Consider the following 18,168-nt stretch of genomic DNA (forward strand, 5'->3'; position numbering starts at 1 on the left):
TCCGCAGTATAAACCGAACACTGGTCGGGAAGCTGAAAGTGATTTGGGGTGTCACCAACAATATAGGCACTCCCTACACCTAACGATGTTTTCGAGCCGTCGGTGTAAATAAATGTGGCGTCCGTCATTTGTGCACATAGAGCAGCAAATACCCGACGATAAACAAGTGAAGGGGTACCATCCTTGGGAAATCGACAAAGGTCTCTGAGCAGGCAGATCCGGGGACGGAGCCAAGGCGGTACTGTATCCCAAGTTGTCAAGAAAGTTTTAGGAAAGCGGGAGGAAAGAGAATGGAGCAGTTGACGGAAGCAGACTCCCGGTGGTAGTAGGGAGGAGGGGCGGCCTGCATACCCTACATCAAAGGAGGCGTCGAAAAAATGTCATGGGCTGGATTAGCAGGCATGGAAGACAGATGGCTAGCATAACGACTCAGAAGGACTGCTCGCCGATTGGACAGCGGAGGTTCAGCAGTCTCAGCATAAAGGCTTTCCACAGGACTGGTGTAAAAAGCTCCAGACACTAAACGTAATCCACGATGGTGGATAGAGTAGAGACGCCGAAGAATAGACAGCCGAGCAGAGGAGTAAACTATGCTTCCATAGTCCAATTTCGAGTGCACTAAGGCGTGATAAAGGCGGAGAAGGACCACTCGGTCCGCTCCCCAGGAGGTACCATTCAGGACATGGAGGGTGTTGAGGGATCGCAGACAGCAAGCCGAAAGATAGGAAACGTGGGAGGACCAGCACAGTTTTCTGTCAAGCATAAGACCCAAGAATTTAGCAACGTCTGAAAACGGAAGGTTGACAGGTCCTAGATGTAAGGAGGGTGGAAGAAACTCCTTTCGTCGCCAAAAATTAACACAAACGGTCTTACTGGGAGAAAAACGGAAGCCGGTTTCGATGCTCCAAGAGTGGAGGCGATCGAGACATCCTTGAAGATGTCGTTCAATAAGGCTTGTCCGTTGAGAGCTGTAGTAGATCGCAAAATCGTCCACAAAGAGGGAGCCCAAGACATCAGGAAGGAGACAATCCATAATTGGATTTATGGCGATGGCAAAAAGTACAACACTCAGCACGGAGCCCTGGGGTACCCCGTTTTCTTGGGAGAAAGTACAGGAGAGAGTAGTGTTCACCCTCACCCTAAATGTGCGCTCTGCCATAAATTCGCGAAGAAAAAGGAGCAGCCGGCCTCGAAAGCCCCAAGAGAACAGTGTGCGGAGGATGCCTGTCCTCCAACAGGTATCGTATGCTCTCTCCAGATCAAAAAATATTGCTACCGTTTGGCGTTTCCGGAGAAAATTGTTCATGATATAAGTGGAGAGAGCAACAAGATGGTCAACTGCAGAACGATGCTTCCGGAATCCGCATTGGGCAGGTGTTAAAAGACTGCGGGATTCCAGCCACCAAGCTAAACGGTAATTCACCATACACTCCAAAACCTTACAGACACTACTCGTGAGAGAAATGTGGCGATAGGCTTCCCGCCATCATCTGGGAAAAGTACTGTCGGTCCAAATTCGATTATAAAGGCGAAGGAGGAAACGCAGACTATGGGTGGATAAATGCAGCAACATTTGGGCATGGATACCATCCAGTCCTGGGGCGGAGGAGCGAGAAGAAGAGAGGGCATGTTGGAGTTCCCGCATGGAGAAAACAGTATTGTAGCTTTCGTGATTTTGAGAGGAGAAAGCAAGATGTCGCACTTCCGCTGCATGTTTCTTCGGGAGAAATGCTGGCGGGTAATTTGAAGAGCTCGAAATCTCAGCAAAGTGCTGACCCAATGAGTTAGAAATTGTGACGGGGTCCACTAAGGTATCATGCGCGACAGTGAGCCCAGAGACCGGGGAGAAACTAGGCGCGCCTGAGAACTGTCGAAGCCGACTCCAAACTTCCGAGGAGGGAGTGAAGGTGTTAAATGAGCTACTAAAGAATTTCCAGCTTGCCTTCTTGCTATCGCAGATGACGCGACGGCATCGCGCATGGAGCTGCTTATAGCGGATACAGTTGGCCAAAGTAGGATGGTGACGGAAAATGCGAAGAGCACGTCGCTGCTCACGTATTGCGTCACGGCATGCCTCGTTCCACCAAGGAACTGGGGGGCGCCGGGGCAATTCGGAGGTGCGTGGTATTGAACGTTCCGCAGCTGTAAGAATAACGTCGGTAATATGTGTGACCTCATCGTCGACGCTGGGAAAGCGACGGTCATCGAATGTCGCTAGAGACGAAAAGTGTCCAATCGGCTTGGGCAAACTTCCAGCGTCGCGGGCGCATATATGGCAGTTGAGGCTGCAGTCTAAGGACACATGGAAAGTGGTCACTCGAGTGTGTATCATCAACGGCGAACCATTCGAAGCGCCAAGCTAGCGGAACAGTACCGACGGCAAGATCCAAATGAGATAAATTTGTCGTGGAGGCAGACAAAAATGTGGGGACCCCCAGTGTTGAGGCAAACTAGATCCGCTTGGTGGAAGACATCTAGCAATAGGGAGCCACGTGGACAAGGATGTGGAGATCCCCAAAGCGGGTGGTGGGCATTGTAGTCCCCAACCAGCAAATAGGGGGGTGGAAGCTGACCAAGAAGATGAAGGAGATCAGCTCGTGCCATTGGTGTGGACGATGGAATGTATACAGTACAAAGAGAGAACGTGTATCCAGAAAGGGAAAGACGGACGGCGACAGCTTGGAAGGAACTGTTAAAGGGGATTGGGTGATAATGGAGAGTATCATTGAGAAGAATCACGAGTCCTCCATGGGCTGGAGTGCCTTCAACAGAGGGGAGGTCGTATCGGACAGACTGAAAATGAGGGAGAACAAAGCGGTCATGGGGACGCAGCTTTGTTTCCTGAAGACAGAAGATGACCGGCCAGTAGGATCGTAAGAGGATCGACAATTCATCCCGATTGGCTCTAATGTCGCGGATATTCCAGTGGATAATGGACATAGGGTGAACAGAAAATTGAGGACTGTGACCAAGGTCGCTGTCAACTCAACGACTGCTCAGAGCTTGCGACTGACAGCATGGAATGGCATTCAGCCGAAGGCAGAAGATCCTGATCCATAGGTTGGTCAGGAGCAGCTCCTGCCACCAGCAATCGGCCGGTTGACCGGCCACCAGCAGTGCGCCTCGGCGACACAGAAGACGGCCGAGGGCGATTTCCGCCAGGTGGTGCTGTAGATGGGACACGCCTTGGCAAGGAGGAGAGGAACTGGATTTCTTTGTAGCCTTCTTGGAAGTATGATGTCTAGATGAAGGAGGAACCGATGGTTGTGAAGTTGTGGTACGTAAAAACTCTTCACGAGTATGCTCTTTTTTCGAAGACTGTGTCTGACTTTTGGGCTCGAGATTTAGCAGAACCCGACGAAGGGTGAGCCATAGAGTGGGGAGGTTGAACGGGCGATCTTTGCACTGGCCGATCTGACGACCGTGGCACTAAAGGTGAGGTCGCAAGTCTGCGTGGCCGCCTCCTTTGTTGGCCGAGGAGAAGCAAGGACAGTGCTGTATTTTCCTGTCTGAGGCAGTGGGCTGTCGACTGGCGAATAATTTTCGAGCAGCAAAGGTCGACACCTTTTCCTTCACTCTTATTTCCTGGATGAGCTTTTCGTCCTTAAAAACGGGGCAATCTCGAGAGGAAGCAGCGTGGTCACCCATACAGTTGATGCAGTGAGGGGATGGAGGTGGACAAGCACCCTCATGGGTATCCTTGCCACACGTAACACATTTGGCCGGATTGGAACAGGACTGGCTGGTGTGATTGAACCGCTGACATCGATAGCAACGTGTAGGGTTTGGGACGTAAGGGCGAACGGAAATTATCTCATAGCCTGCTTTGATTTTCGATGGGAGTTGAACTTTGTCAAATGTCAAGAAGACAGTGCGGGTTGGAATGATGTTCGTGTCAACCCTTTTCATAACTCTATGAACAGCCGTTACGCCCTGGTCAGACAGGTAGTGCTGAATTTCTTCGTCAGACAATCCAGCGAGGGAGCATGTATAAACGACTCCACGCGAGGAATTTAAGGTACGATGCGGTTCCACCCGGACAGGGAAGGTGTGGAGCAGAGAAGTACGCAGCAATTTTTGTGCCTGGAGGGCACTGTGTGTTTTTAACAACAGGGTGCCATTCCGTAATCTGGAACAAGACTTTACAGGACCTGCAATTGCGTCGACACCTTTCTGAATAATGAAAGGGTTGACCGTGGAGAAGTCGTGACCTTCGTCAGACCGAGAAACAACAAGGAACTGTGGCAACGATGGAAGAACTGTCTGTGGCCGAGACTCAGTGAACTTACACTTGTGAGCAGACATAGTGGAAGTTGAGGAAACCATTGCGGAAGAATCCCCCATGATTACCGGCGTCTCCGATGGCGCGCTCCTCCCTTGTGGGGGCCCTCACTGAGGGCACTCCCGCCTTAGGTGATTGTTCACACCTCAGGTCACACCACCTGACAAACGGACGGAGGGACCAATCGGCACTTTCGGAAGGTATCAGCTTGGGTAACCACCCCTCCCTGGGCCTGGCTGTTACCAGGGGGTACGTACGTGTCCTACCTGTCTACCCGGGGTGGGGAATTACGCGTTACCCCGTCACCGGCTACGCATGGAAGTGCGTGGGTCGGCCTTCAGACACGCACAGGGAGGAAGAAAGAGACAGGGAAAGGAAAGAAGAGAGGTCTCAAATGCCGCAGCGGAGGAAAGGGTAAAGAGAAGAGGTAAGGAAAAGAGAAGGACGAAGAAAGATGAAGACATACAAGCAAGGAAGGTGAAGAACGCGGTACATTTACAAGCGTCCGTCTCCGGACGTAGGCACAAACCATACTCCCAGAGGGGGAGAAAGGGAAGGAAAGAGCCAGAGGTGAGGGGGGGGGGGGGGGGCGAAGATGGGGGATGGGGAAGGATGCGGAAAGGGAAGGCATGCAGCCCGGAAAGGAAGGAAGGCCACATTAGCTCGGGGTCCCATGCTCGCTACGCACGTATCCACAAAAGAGTTGTGGATCCCCTGAGGGGTAGAGCTTAAGAGTTGCCATAGCTCAGCCAGGTGGTGGAAAAAAACCACTGCAATTCCACTGGAGAATGACATTAGCGCAAGGCTGGGAAGTCATGCACTCAAGGAGGCAGATTATGCCTCAGGGTCACCGATTGAGTATTTGGAGTCATTTCTATGGTGGATGAGGCATCAGTACGATCCAGGTCCGCAGGGGATGCTAAGATCTCCACCGCATCCTCAGGTGCAGAATTGATAGGGAGTGACAGTGTTGGGGCCACCAGACAGTCCTGTTTCTTAGCAGACTACTATTTAGTTTGCTTGCTCTCTCGCTTCTGTTTAGAGGCTTGCTGGGAAGATTTCTCTGAAGCAGCTTCAGGCACAGAGGAAGACTGAAGCTCTTCATCCAGCAGCTTTTGGCTCCTTGAGCCACTGGTGAGTGTCCACCATGGCATTAGTTGAGACATTGGAAGAGGGTCCCCAAGGGACCCCTTCTGCACGAGAGGAGCCAGAGGAAGCTGTTGCAAGTACCACCTATGTAGTTGTTTGAAGAGAAATGAGGACATGTAACAGTGACTGGAAGAGCCACTGTGAAGTGACCAGGAGTAACATTTTACCTGTTTACTATCCCAAAAGAAATTTACTTGCCTCTTTCCTTATTGATTTACTTGCCTCATTAACCCTCCTACCCCTATCAATTGAGATAAGGAAAAATACAAATGAGAAGAATAACATCCCAGCCAGTTACCTCGGCCATTGCCATATCGGCACTCTCGGCGAAAGGCCTTTACCACATGGATACGTAAGCGGCAGCTGTAAGAGTTTATTTCCTCGATTTCTGGAAAAGTATGCATTTGTGGACCCTATACCTGATGATGAGAAATGCTCTATTTACAATTATCTATTGATCCCACCACTTTTGAGTCGATTGCTTGTCAATCTTTTGGGGCGATTTTCTCAAAAACAGTTAGGTGTTGAGCCAAAATATCTTAGAGCCCTTCCTTTTAGGTTGTACACAAGCGACCTGCCAAATCTTGAGCTGAATCGGTTAGCCATGTCCGAGGCCTTCCCCTTGTCAGTCTGCTTCATTGCGTATCATCCACCCTGATGCCTCCCTCTCCGATCAGGGGCTCTCCCCACGGGCACCACACAGCCACAGCAAAGGCCAGCTGCCATGATGAGCATTGCCAGGAGTCCTGATGCCCCAGGAAGACAGAAATCTACTCCTTGGCATATGTGGTGAGTTTACAGCTTGGGCATCAGCAGTGTGATTACAGCGTTGTCAGTGGGCTACCACCAAATGGGTACATGACGGCCCCACCACAATGGACTGGCTACTGTGCTGGATATTGGGCACAGAAATCCAGTTTTGCCATGGGGGCAAAAAGAGGACAGGAGACAACATCATAAGATGGCATACACCAGAAAGTGTCCTAGCCCAAATATTTGAATCGCAGGTGGAGATGCAAAGCCACAGTAAGAGATTCAGGATAACTCGTGCACCACGTAAGGCGTCCTTCCCCTTATGGCCTGCACTTCTGTAGAATTGTGGAACTGGCAGGTCAAACCATAGAATGAGATCTGAATTCGTAGGGCCGAAAAGTGAGAGACCCCTTTTAGTTGCCTCATACAACAGGCAGGAATAACTCCTAACTCCTGGACCCACAGGGGGATATCATGTTAGGGTGGGGGAGAATTAGTACTGCTTGTGAGCCTGCAGGTAGACAGTAGAGCTGCCAGGTGCAGTCAGATTTGGAGAGAACAGTAGAGGTGGGGAGGAAGAGAGGGAGGGGTAAGGGGGAAAAAGGTGGGTGCACTGGCAGAATAGAAATCTGTGTTGTGCTGGAGTGGAAGCAGGGAAGGAGACAGGCAGGTGGAGAACAGGGACTAACTAAATGAGGTATATTGTGCTGGAAAATATGTTTAGCTGTCCAACTGTGTGTTGGCCACAGTTTGTTGACAGCTATTATGTGGCCAGGCAGCTTCGTAATTGTCATGTCCACATAGAAAGCAGCAAACTGGTTGCACCTTAGTTTATAAATCACAGGTTGCCCCATCTGTGAGGGATAGGAGATGGCTGTGACCAGACTGAAGGTGGTCTTGCATCTAGTCTATTTAAGGGATACAAGACATGAGGCAAGGTATTGGGAGCAGGATTGGAGTAGGGACAGACAAGTATGAGTAGGTGATTTTGTGGGTGACAATACCACTATGGGAGGGGTGGTAAGATTAGTGGATATGAAATTCCTTGTTTCAGGGCAAAGCATGAGGTAGTCTAAAGCCTGGCAGAGAATGTGATTCGGTTGCTCCAGTCTTGAATAGTACTGAGTCATGAGGGAAGTGTTCCTTTGTAGCCAGATGGTGAGTATGTGGGAGGTTTAAGGTGACTAGAGAAGGCACAGGACCTCTGTTTCTGTATAATATTCACCCGTCTCACTGAAACCCTTGATATGTATGGAGAGAGACTGTTGATCACTAGACTTGAGAACACAGGCTGTATTGAAAGGGCTTCCTGGTATGGAATGGCTGACAGCTGTTCCAAATGGAGGTGTTGCTATGGTTGGTAGGTTTACTAAGACGGAGGTACTGAATTAGTGAAAGTCAAGAACCTAAAACATTTAATTCAATAAAAGGTAGCCAAATTAATTTAGAAACACTTATGTCCTAACAAGAAAATGAAAACCATGAGATCAGTAAATTAGGACCTACAAAAACTACCACATGGCTAAGATACAACAATGTATTGTCATGACTTGGTACACTAGCAATAGCAAACGAACTGAAAAATGAGTGACTAATCAGGACTGTGAAACGTCTCAAATGAAGGCACACATTTTAAGATTTGTAGTAATAAAATGCAGGAAGGTTCAACATGTTTTGACTTATGATTTTCAACAGGGATTATTAACTAATGTTCACATCTGAGTGGCTATGTCAAGCAAATTTCGTTTCAACTCCCGATTTTAAGAGTAACATGAAAAAATTCAACTGAGGTTGAGAGTTTCATGAAAGTCTGATCCAATTAATAACAGTAAACAGGTAGTACTTCTTGCAACCTAAGGAGATGAATGTGCACAAATAAGCTGAAGTACAATCCTTGGACAAGCCAGCACTATTTTGATTGGGAAAAAACTATATTAAATCCACTGACAAAATTCAATGTAACACTTCAAAAAGTAAAAACATTTAATAGCAAATGGATAATTTACAATTACAACCCAACATCCAAGTAACTTCAAAGTAAATAGTGTCTTACAGCAAGAGTCTTCCCTGATCCAGTCTGGGCTATTCCAACCAAATCACGGCCACTCAGTGCAATAGGCCACCCCTGGGCTTGAATTGCTGTAGGCTCTGACCATCCTTGCTTCCTACAAAGAAATTTTGACATGTATGAGAATCCAGTAACAATACCTAAATGGTTCAACAATATATATCTTTATCATTGAAAATTTAGTGTAGAGAATTTCATACAACTTTTAATACTAACTACATGATTCAATCCTGTTCTCAGCTGGCCTCTACAGGAGAAAATAGTGCTATATTTTAATTATACAGCCACTTTGTCTTCAATTTGATCAACCATACCAATTCACATAAAATGTTAATGGCTATAAACTGAAAACACCAGATTTTGTGAACATAATTCACTGCATATGATTCAACATGACACAGAATGACAACTTTCAAGGCAGTTCTATTAGCCTACACACTTTTTAGGTTGTGTCTCCAACTAGAGAAGGAGGAACACACACACACACACACACACACACACACACACACACACACACACACACACACTAAGATACCAAAAATTTTGGCATGCACATATATTCACACTCCGTAACACAAAGAAATTCTAAATCCTTTTACCCAGTCTCCCTTTCTGATGAAGCTTTCACACTGAACATCTTTTCACTGCTACTGTCTACACATCAACTGTCATTTTCCCCCCACTGGCACTGCCCCCCCCCCCTCCCCATCCCTACTCAGCCACCTTTACAGTCCCTCAGTCCCACTGTCAGTACTTTCTTCCTCATTTCCAAAGACTTTCTTGCTTAGTTTGCTGTTTTTCTCTTCAATCACCACTGTCGTTCCTCCACCTCTGCCCCCTAGGGATGGTTTATTTGGGGGTTTTGACTCAGACCTGGAAATAAATTGTGGTAGAGAGAATAAGTGCATGTGGGCAAATTTTTTCATGTTGAAGTTCACTGGTGTGGAGTTAAAAAGTGGGAGGGAGGGGGGTGTAACTCCACCACCACGAATATGTAGTCTCCACTGATTTGGATTTTTCATTTCCAGTGTCTTCTCTGTTCTGCTCCTATCTCTAAACGTTAAACCGTGAGATTGCACAAAACACGTTAACATTTGGTGAATTGCGAATTTGCTGCACGAATGCGTGAGGATTCTCTACCGCCCAGATTCGCACATTGTGTCTGTTCACTTCACCATTAAGAAAAAATGTTGCTTCATCACTGAAAACAAGTTTCGCACTGAACGCACCCTCTTCCATGAGCTGTTGCAACCGCACCGAAAATTCAAAGCGTTTGACTGTCATCGGGTGTCAGGGCTTGTAGCAATTTTAAACGGTAAGGCTTCTGCTTTAGGCTTTTCCGTAAGATTTTCCAAACCGTCGGCTGTGGTATGTTTAGCTCCCTGCTTGCTTTATTCGTCGACTTCCGCGGGCTACGCGTGAAACTTGCCCGCACGCGTTCAACCGTTTCTTCGCTCACTGCAGGCCGACCCGTTGATTTCCCCTTACAGAGGCATCCAGAAGCTTTAAACTGCGCATACCATCGCCGAATGGAGTTAGCAGTTGGTGGATCTTTGTTGAACTTCGTCCTGAAGTGTCGTTGCACTGTTGTGACTGACTGATGTGAGTGCATTTCAAGCACGACATGCGCTTTCTCGGCTCCTGTCGCCATTTTGTCTCACTGCGCTCTCGAGCGCTCTGGCGGGAGAAACCTGAAGTGCGGCTTCAGCCGAACAAAACTGAGTTTTTCTACGTATCTGTAGTGTGTCGTGACCATATATCAATGAATGGAGCAACAGTGAATTTATGAAATCGCTTTAATCATTTGTAATAGCCCTGTATCTCTAAACCATTGTACTCATGCCTGATGTGCCTGCTTCAATGCCTATATCATTCTTTTAATTTATGAAATATAAATTTTTTATTTGTGTTCTCTTTTTTTACATCTGGTTTTCCCCCTTGAAGTTTCTACCTTTTCAGATGCAATTATGTCATATTTGGAACTGTGGGTACATTGTTGTAAATCTGTACATTAATGATGCACAGCATTGTTTGGGGCAAAAAATGCTGAATCCACTGATTTTAAACACCAAGCACATCAGACAATTGCGGTTTCATGACAGGAGTCACGGGCTGGATCACAGTATTCAAAGCAAGAAGATGTGCAAGTTTCCATTTAACGTAACCACTCTAGTACCATGCATAATTAAAAAGACTGACCAATCTGGAAGAAGAAAACTGATTGTGAAGGATGGATTGAATTTTTAGGGTATTATTTCTTAAATGCAAGTTATCAATTTTACAATTATGTGCAAAAATTTTTCATGAAAATTTTCCACAGCTGAAATGTATGTCTAATGGCTGACATTATCTGTTCCACCAAGGATCAAATTCACCTCCTTCCTCTGCTTATCAATGGTGTTAAATATTTTTCTTATTTTCTCCAATCCTTGAATCTGAACACAAGACAGATTTTTATTCATACTATGTATATAAACCTACATAAACCATTTCCTTATAAGCTCCAATGTCAATGTATCAAACATTGAGAAGTGAACACAAGGATTCTCATCTGTTCCATATAGATCTCTTTCAACTTTTGGTCCCAGCTCGCAATTTTCTTCTTTCAAAACTTTGAGCAAGGCTGACAAATTTCCACTTGAATATATAATGGGCTGTATTGTGGAAGTGTTAAGGGATTTTTGCTACAAAGTCAGAATTCTACACACTGGCCTTTCCAATCAATACAATTTTCAATTTCACAAATTCATAAGCCTTTTTCTTCAATTCTTCAATATCTATTTGTACTCGAGTGATGAAATTATTCATTGTCCTTTAAACAATCCAGCGTTTTACTTTAATGAATCAATTTTGATGAAGTCTAACAAATGTTACATTACTGTCAACCCTCATATAAAGCCTACTTCTGTATATCCAGATATTTTACTGGTACTGGTCTGTCCACAGCAATTACAAATTTATTGAATACATACTTGGAAACACATAGCTTCATTTCTCCTCACACCTGTAGCAATTTTTGCCCCCTCCCCCTTGTACAAACATTAGATTATATATATATATATATATATATATATATATATATATATATAAAAAGAAAGATGATGAAACTTACCAAACAAAAGCGCTGGCAGGTCGATAGACACACAAACAAACACAAACACACACAAAATTCTAGCTTTCGCAACCAATGGTTGCCTCGTCAGGAAAGAGGGAAGGAGAAGGAAAGACAAAAGGATATGGGTTTTAAGGGAGAGGGTAAGGAGTCATTCCAATCCCGGGAGCGGAAAGACTTACCTTAGGGGGAAAAAAGGACAGGTATACACTCGCACACACACATATATCCATCCACACACACCTGTATGTGTGTGTGCGAGTGTATACCTGTCCTTTTTTCCCCCTAAGGTAAGTCTTTCCGCTCCCGGGATTGGAATGACTCCTTACCCTCTCCCTTAAAACCCATATCCTTTTGTCTTTCCTTCTCCTTCCCTCTTTCCTGACGAGGCAACCATTGGTTGCGAAAGCTAGAATTTTGTGTGTATGTTTGTGTGTCTATCGACCTGCCAGCGCTTTTGTTTGGTAAGTTTCATCATCTTTCTTTTTAGATATATTTTTCCCACGTGGAATGTTTCCCTCTATTATATATATATATATATATATATATATATATATATATATATATATATATATATATATATATATATATAATCTGACTGTTTTACATTTTACAGCTTCAAATTTGTTTTTAACAATGCCAAAATGTAATGGTTTTCCTACTCAAGGTCTGTCACATTTCTCTTCTATCATATTTATCCTTAAAAGTTTTAAGACTTTCCATGAATGCCATTATTGGTAACACCTTTAGTATCAGATTTCAATGATTAGATTACAATAACTTCTTTGCTAGTGGTCATAGTTTCCGCATTATATTGCAGCTGATCGAACTCTGTACACAGTAAATGCAAAATATTTTCTTGTTTCATTGACTTAACAGTATACATAACTGCACTTAAACAATAAAATATGAGCTAAGAAAACAGACTACACATCCAACACTGGGTATGTCTGCCATCACAATCAGAGACACAAACTATGCATAATAACACACAGTGATTTCCTCAACACTTGTCCCACCTCTGCTGCCCATGCACTTTGGTACAGCTGGTCAACCAAGAGAAAGAGGGGAATTCACCTCTTCCTTCCTATTACTGTCATGAAATAGGACTTGTCCAATGCTCTTGGTGTGCAAAATCTTTGTGCATTCATCATTTCAACTTTAAAAATTCTGTGCTTCCCGATTCTTGAAAACAAAAATGCACCACATGTAAAAAGAAAACAAGTACAAGATATTTTTATATTTAACAAAATTTAGAGTATATAAGTAAACGATTCTAGATGTTTTGCTATTAGTATGTTCTAGTAACCACTTCATTTCCCTTGTGCATTGTTTTTTGGATGACTCCTCCTGCTTGCACGCACCAAGAGGGCAGACAAATTGGATTCTACACACCTAGTTCGCAAACTAAGTCCGAAGTTGTTCAATACAGCACATACAGGCCAGAGTACATTACTCAACAAACATGAAATTGTCGGTCATAGATGGGTCCTGGCACTGGTAGCCAGCTTAAGCTAGTGAGACACCACACACTACAGCATGCGGCAAGCACACCTGAAGCAGTGTTCGGGTTAAAGTACCCTTTGAACAGTATTAAGTAAATTTACTCCAAACCACATGCAATTAGGTGTACATATGAAAAAGTGTGCAGTCATTTTAAATCCAAGGTAATTATGATTCAAGAAGATCACACCACACACAGCTCCCACTCCTCAGGTTTGCAAACCTGATGTAAAGCATTTAAATACTACACCAATACCCTTGCAGGGTACTTCCAAGTTTCTCAACACAGAGGAACCTAAGGAGAGATTTATCTTCCATGAGCATCCTTCCACCAACCAACTTCATACCACAGAACAGGAAAGAAATAAATTATCAATAGCCTTAAGAACAGCAAGGCCTCAGACAAAGTTGGTATAGTAACAGATATAGAAACATTTTGATTAACAATTTATGGGGAGCATCCACCAGATGATACTGGCCACATGGGCAACAGAGATTTTACAAGGAGGATGGATCGTCAGCTGAGATCTATCGTCTTCAAGGAAGGGTATGAAGATCAACCTCGTGTGCTGCAGAGGCAAATCTCTGATGTCCAGTTTGTCACACATCTGGAAGGCAGTTGCGTGAGATGACACCAATGCCATTGCAATGTGGACTGCAAGTGTTCAGCAATAGTCTATCCTTCAGTACAGACACCCTACTGAATGAAAGAGACTGTACAATTATGGATCTTTGGTGGCCCAGAAGACTACAGAGCTTGGCCCACACCAAGGTGCACACACCCAGGGACGAGACTTAGCACTCCCAGCATACCTTCTTACTGTGTCTACTTAAATCAGCTTTGGCGCAAAATTGTTTGAAAGTGTCATCATTTGCAGACCTACTTATCAAAGTTTTAGGACTCTTAAGTTATCCTGAACAGGTACTACGATGTCTTTGGTATGCCAAGGCAGCAGCCATGGAGGGGTGTGTGGTCCATTTTTCTTTGCTGAGGACACTTTTACAGGATGCATATATCTCTATATGCTTCAGAACATTCTTTTCCCACAGCTGGAGACTGATTTGAATGACTTCATTTACCAACAGGATGGTGCTCCACCACACTAGCACCCGGAAATGCAGGAATTTTTAAATCAAAGGATTTCTGAACAATGGATGGGTCCCACTGGATCAAATGGTTCAGCCTTACATTACTGTCCTTCAAGGTCACCAGACCCGACTATGTCATTATCTTGCAGGGATTTATGAAAGACTGTTTATCGGCCTCCATTACCAACAACACTGAATTAACTGAGACATCACATAACAGCAACTGTGGGAGCTTCGAGTGAAGACATGCTCACTGTTGTGTGAGAACAATTTTAACACCAAACTGACATCTGCCATGCATCTCAAGGGGCATATTAAACATCTATGGAAAGGTATGGAAAACAGTTACCCATTCATCAAGAAACAAAATTAATTGTGCATGTTTACTAGTTTGAGAAATATAGACGAGCCAAATCAGATGATTCTTTTGACACGCCCTATATTATGGAACTTTTATCACATATTTTGCAGCAGTATGGAACAGTGCACCCACTTTCCATCACACTCACATTCCCTACACAAAAAGGGATTTCTGTATCTGAATTTACCTTTCTGAGTGTTTATTAGTCGCTGATGACTGCTGTATTAAGCTAGTGCGGTGATATTTTGACTTCTTGAGCAAAATCTGTTTTTGATGTATTACTGCTCGCAGCTACACCTAACACTACTACTTGAACACCCTTCCTACATTGGTGTAGACATTCAGCCTTACAAACTATTTACCTCAGGGTTCAGCTATGCTGTGCCCTGTTCTTCCTCTGCATACATCTACTTCCTTCCATGTAGATTTCTGTAAATGGACAACACATGCAGAGAATGGCAGACGATAAAAGTCCAAAGAAAATAATGAAGGGTGTAATGCACTCATAAGTGGGAAAGGAGACCTAGAAGATGCATTGAGACAGTGGACCTCACCAGTATCCGAGTCCAGGGATGGAAAAAGAGTGGCAAACAAACCGAGAAATGTCGAGGTAAATCATCGAAAAAGACAAGGCTCACCAAGGTCTGAAGCCCAACAGAAGAAGAAAACTGGTTCCCATTAACTCTGCATATTGTCACAACCTCTGACAGAAGGCTATATATTATATGGGAACAAACTAATATCACTGTCTCAACGACCTCTCATTAGCTTTCTGTGAGTAGTATATAACAATGGCTTATATACATCATATTCGTCTTCCTCAGTGCTGGAAATCTATGGTATCCGAGGTCCTTCATTCATCTTGGCTCCACAGAGATTACAAATCCTCTCCAGCAGGTAGATTTTGCAACTGTTTGGTAATACTTTCCCATATTATGTGGCCCAATGTTTACAAACTAATTGCAATCACACACATCTTTACTCTGAGCTCTACATGCCCTTCCATGAATAGCATGGATCACTGCATCACTACAATTGGTCACGTCATTATTAATTCCTTATTAAAATCTTTCTGCCCGAGGGGCATTTTCAGAACAGAGCAGTGCCACTCCAGATACTGACAATGCTCTGCATACATTACATGAAATAGATGAAGGATGGAACTTCCTGGCACATTAAAAATGTGCCAGACAACACTACCTCACGATGTTTGTCTTTTGCAATAGCAAATGAGAAACTGGCAGCAGTAAAGCTGTGAGGATAGGACATGAGTTGTGCTTGGGTAGCTCAGCCTATAAAGCACTTGCCCACAAAAGGTAAAGTTCGAGTCTCAGTCTGGCACACAGTTTTAATCTACCAGGAAGTTTCGTACCAGTGCACTCCAATGCAGGGTGAAAATTTTATTTTAGGTACAGGTTGTCTTGTGAATATTTAATCAGAGATCAAGATTGTTAACCATTTTAATGAACACAAAGAAGAGATTTCAAATGAACAGAAGTTGAAAATTTGATTTTAAGACAATGTACATATAACTTTTAAACATTTTTAATTTAATGCATTTTCCCATGTGCTTGGAATGTATCTTTCTACTTAAATGTATGATGTAACTTTTCATATTGGACATTCTGCCACAAATGGTACACGATTCCCAGATGTTTGAATTTTATACTGCTTTCATATCTGTATCCAGGATTTAGTATTTTGCTTGTTACCTGTACTACTGTTTTAAGCTGTCCCATTTTACAAGGTAACATAACAGTTGGATGAAATGGTCTCACTGGCTGAGTATTACATTCAATCACTCATCAAGCAGACAGAAGACTGATAATTTCTCGCTCTATACACATATCTTAGTAGTTTTGTGACTGAGCAGTGTTTTTGTCGATTTGGCTGGTTCATTGCTGCCTCGTGCACTCCCCGGCTTCTCTGAACACATATTTTCAATGTAATGTTTCACATATTTTCGATATAAGGCTATTAAAATTTTGAGAGTCCGTGTGTAACTTAGTTCTGATATATGAAGTAACTGCTTTGAGCAAATGGTTATTTCTTTAGTTTAAGCTATGTGTTTTTATACCTCTTATCATACAATAAGCACAATTAAATTTGTTAATATGTATGCCATTTGAGTTTTAGACACTGACCATGTCATGCGAAGTTTTATTTGAAATATCAACTACCATGTTTCAACATATTCGTGCCAGCATGTACCACGGGTGGCTCACACTATATCCTCCCAGTGAGTAGAGTGTACCACTGTGGCTCATGCTGAACTGATGAACCACCAATTGTGGTCACAGCAATACACTAATGTATGTGGGTCACCCAGGAAGTAAAAGCACCATATTTTTTTCTTCAACAATTCTTTATTGAACATCATGAAAATTACACACAAAAATGGTGTTTTTATCTTTACACCCTATTTTCCACATAATCTCCATACTGTTCTATTGCCTTCCTGCAGCACGAAAGAAGGGTGCATACGCCGTGTCAGTACCAATCCTTGTTCTGGTCGCGGAGTCAGGGCTTCCCTGCGAGTCACCACCTCATCGCCCTCAACACATTTTCCCTGAATGACATGCTTTAATGGCCCAAACAAGTGAAAGCCCAGGAGGTTTAGGTCAGGTGTAACAGCTATGGATGGTCTCACCAATCGCTGAAAATCGTGGAGCTCTGCCAAATCACCTTCTGATGACCTCACCCTCTGTTCCCAGTGACCAACTGTACTTCTGTCAAAAGCAGATGCTCCATAGCCTTTGCATAAGTGTTTGTGAACATTCCCCAGTTCCTTTCTCTGCAGTGTAATTCAATGACAGCACATTGCTTTTTAACGTACATCACATTACAGATGGCATTTTGAAACTGTCCTGCAGCTACACTGTGTCTGAAGTGACAGAATCTTGGTGCTAACTCAGGAGACTTCAAATGATACATATGAAACATTTCACATTCGTAGCATTGTTTTTAGATGAGAAGAAAAGAGGTGCATTACTTTCCAGGCAACCCTCATATAATGTATTACCTATCAGGCACACACGACAAATATGTCAATACAACTGTGTGTAATCTTCAATGATGTACCACCTAGTTTGTAATTTAGAGTAGAATTATTTTACATGATATCTCATTTTAAAAGAATGGACTTGTGCCACTTAAAAAGGTCTGGTGTCTGAATATGACCACCTCCACGCATCAAGTAACACAAAAAGCATAGCTGCCCAGTTAGGGAAGAATGAATGCACATATCACCCCACAGTGAGAAAATTCTCAGTGTGTCAATTTATTACTGTTGTTTACTGACAAAGCGACAAATGCCCGCATATGGGTTGCATTTTACAATTTTACATATGGAATTCACATCTGCGCAAGTTGAAATCATTTAACATTATCACACCCAACTCATATTTTTTCATATTTTATGTGAACTGTACTCAGTGATGTATACGCAGGTTGTATTCATCAGCAATACATTCACAAGCAACCTTTATTTGTTACACTACGAGGTGGTCCTTCCCCACATTAATGTGTGTAAGATAAGATGGGATTACAGTCTTTCTGTGTCACAGATGTAGGAAGTTTTCATGTGTATTTCTGACTTTTTGGTTCTTTAAGCTGCTACAACTTCTGCCATTTGTTTCACCACCAAGTAGCTTGAAAATGCCCTAAGGGCAAAATTAGCTAATAGTGAGAAATTGTGTATTCCAAAAAATTAAAACAACCCCCACAGGATACTGACTTCCCTAAAAAAAACTTCCAGGTTTGTAATAAACTAATCCGATATGCTTAACCCAAAATTCTAAATGTATCTAGTATCTTTGACACCGTTTAACATGAGTGACAATTTCAAAAAC

General features: G+C 43.6%; 1 protein-coding gene across 2 annotated transcripts in view; it reads right to left on the bottom strand.

Annotated features, from left to right (window-relative positions):
• The window catches only part of LOC126473921 (uncharacterized), a 44,911-nt gene that overhangs the window by 17,537 nt on the left and 9,206 nt on the right, over positions 1 to 18,168 (bottom strand). For both annotated transcript variants that reach the window (XM_050101276.1, XM_050101278.1), the window contains one exon: positions 8,238 to 8,349. In XM_050101276.1, coding sequence (XP_049957233.1) covers positions 8,238 to 8,349 — 112 coding nt within the window. The remainder of the gene's footprint in view (positions 1 to 8,237; positions 8,350 to 18,168) is intronic.

The sequence above is a fragment of the Schistocerca serialis genome, chromosome 4, assembly GCF_023864345.2.
Source record: "Schistocerca serialis cubense isolate TAMUIC-IGC-003099 chromosome 4, iqSchSeri2.2, whole genome shotgun sequence".
In the NCBI taxonomy this organism is placed as follows: Eukaryota; Metazoa; Arthropoda; class Insecta; order Orthoptera; family Acrididae; genus Schistocerca; species Schistocerca serialis.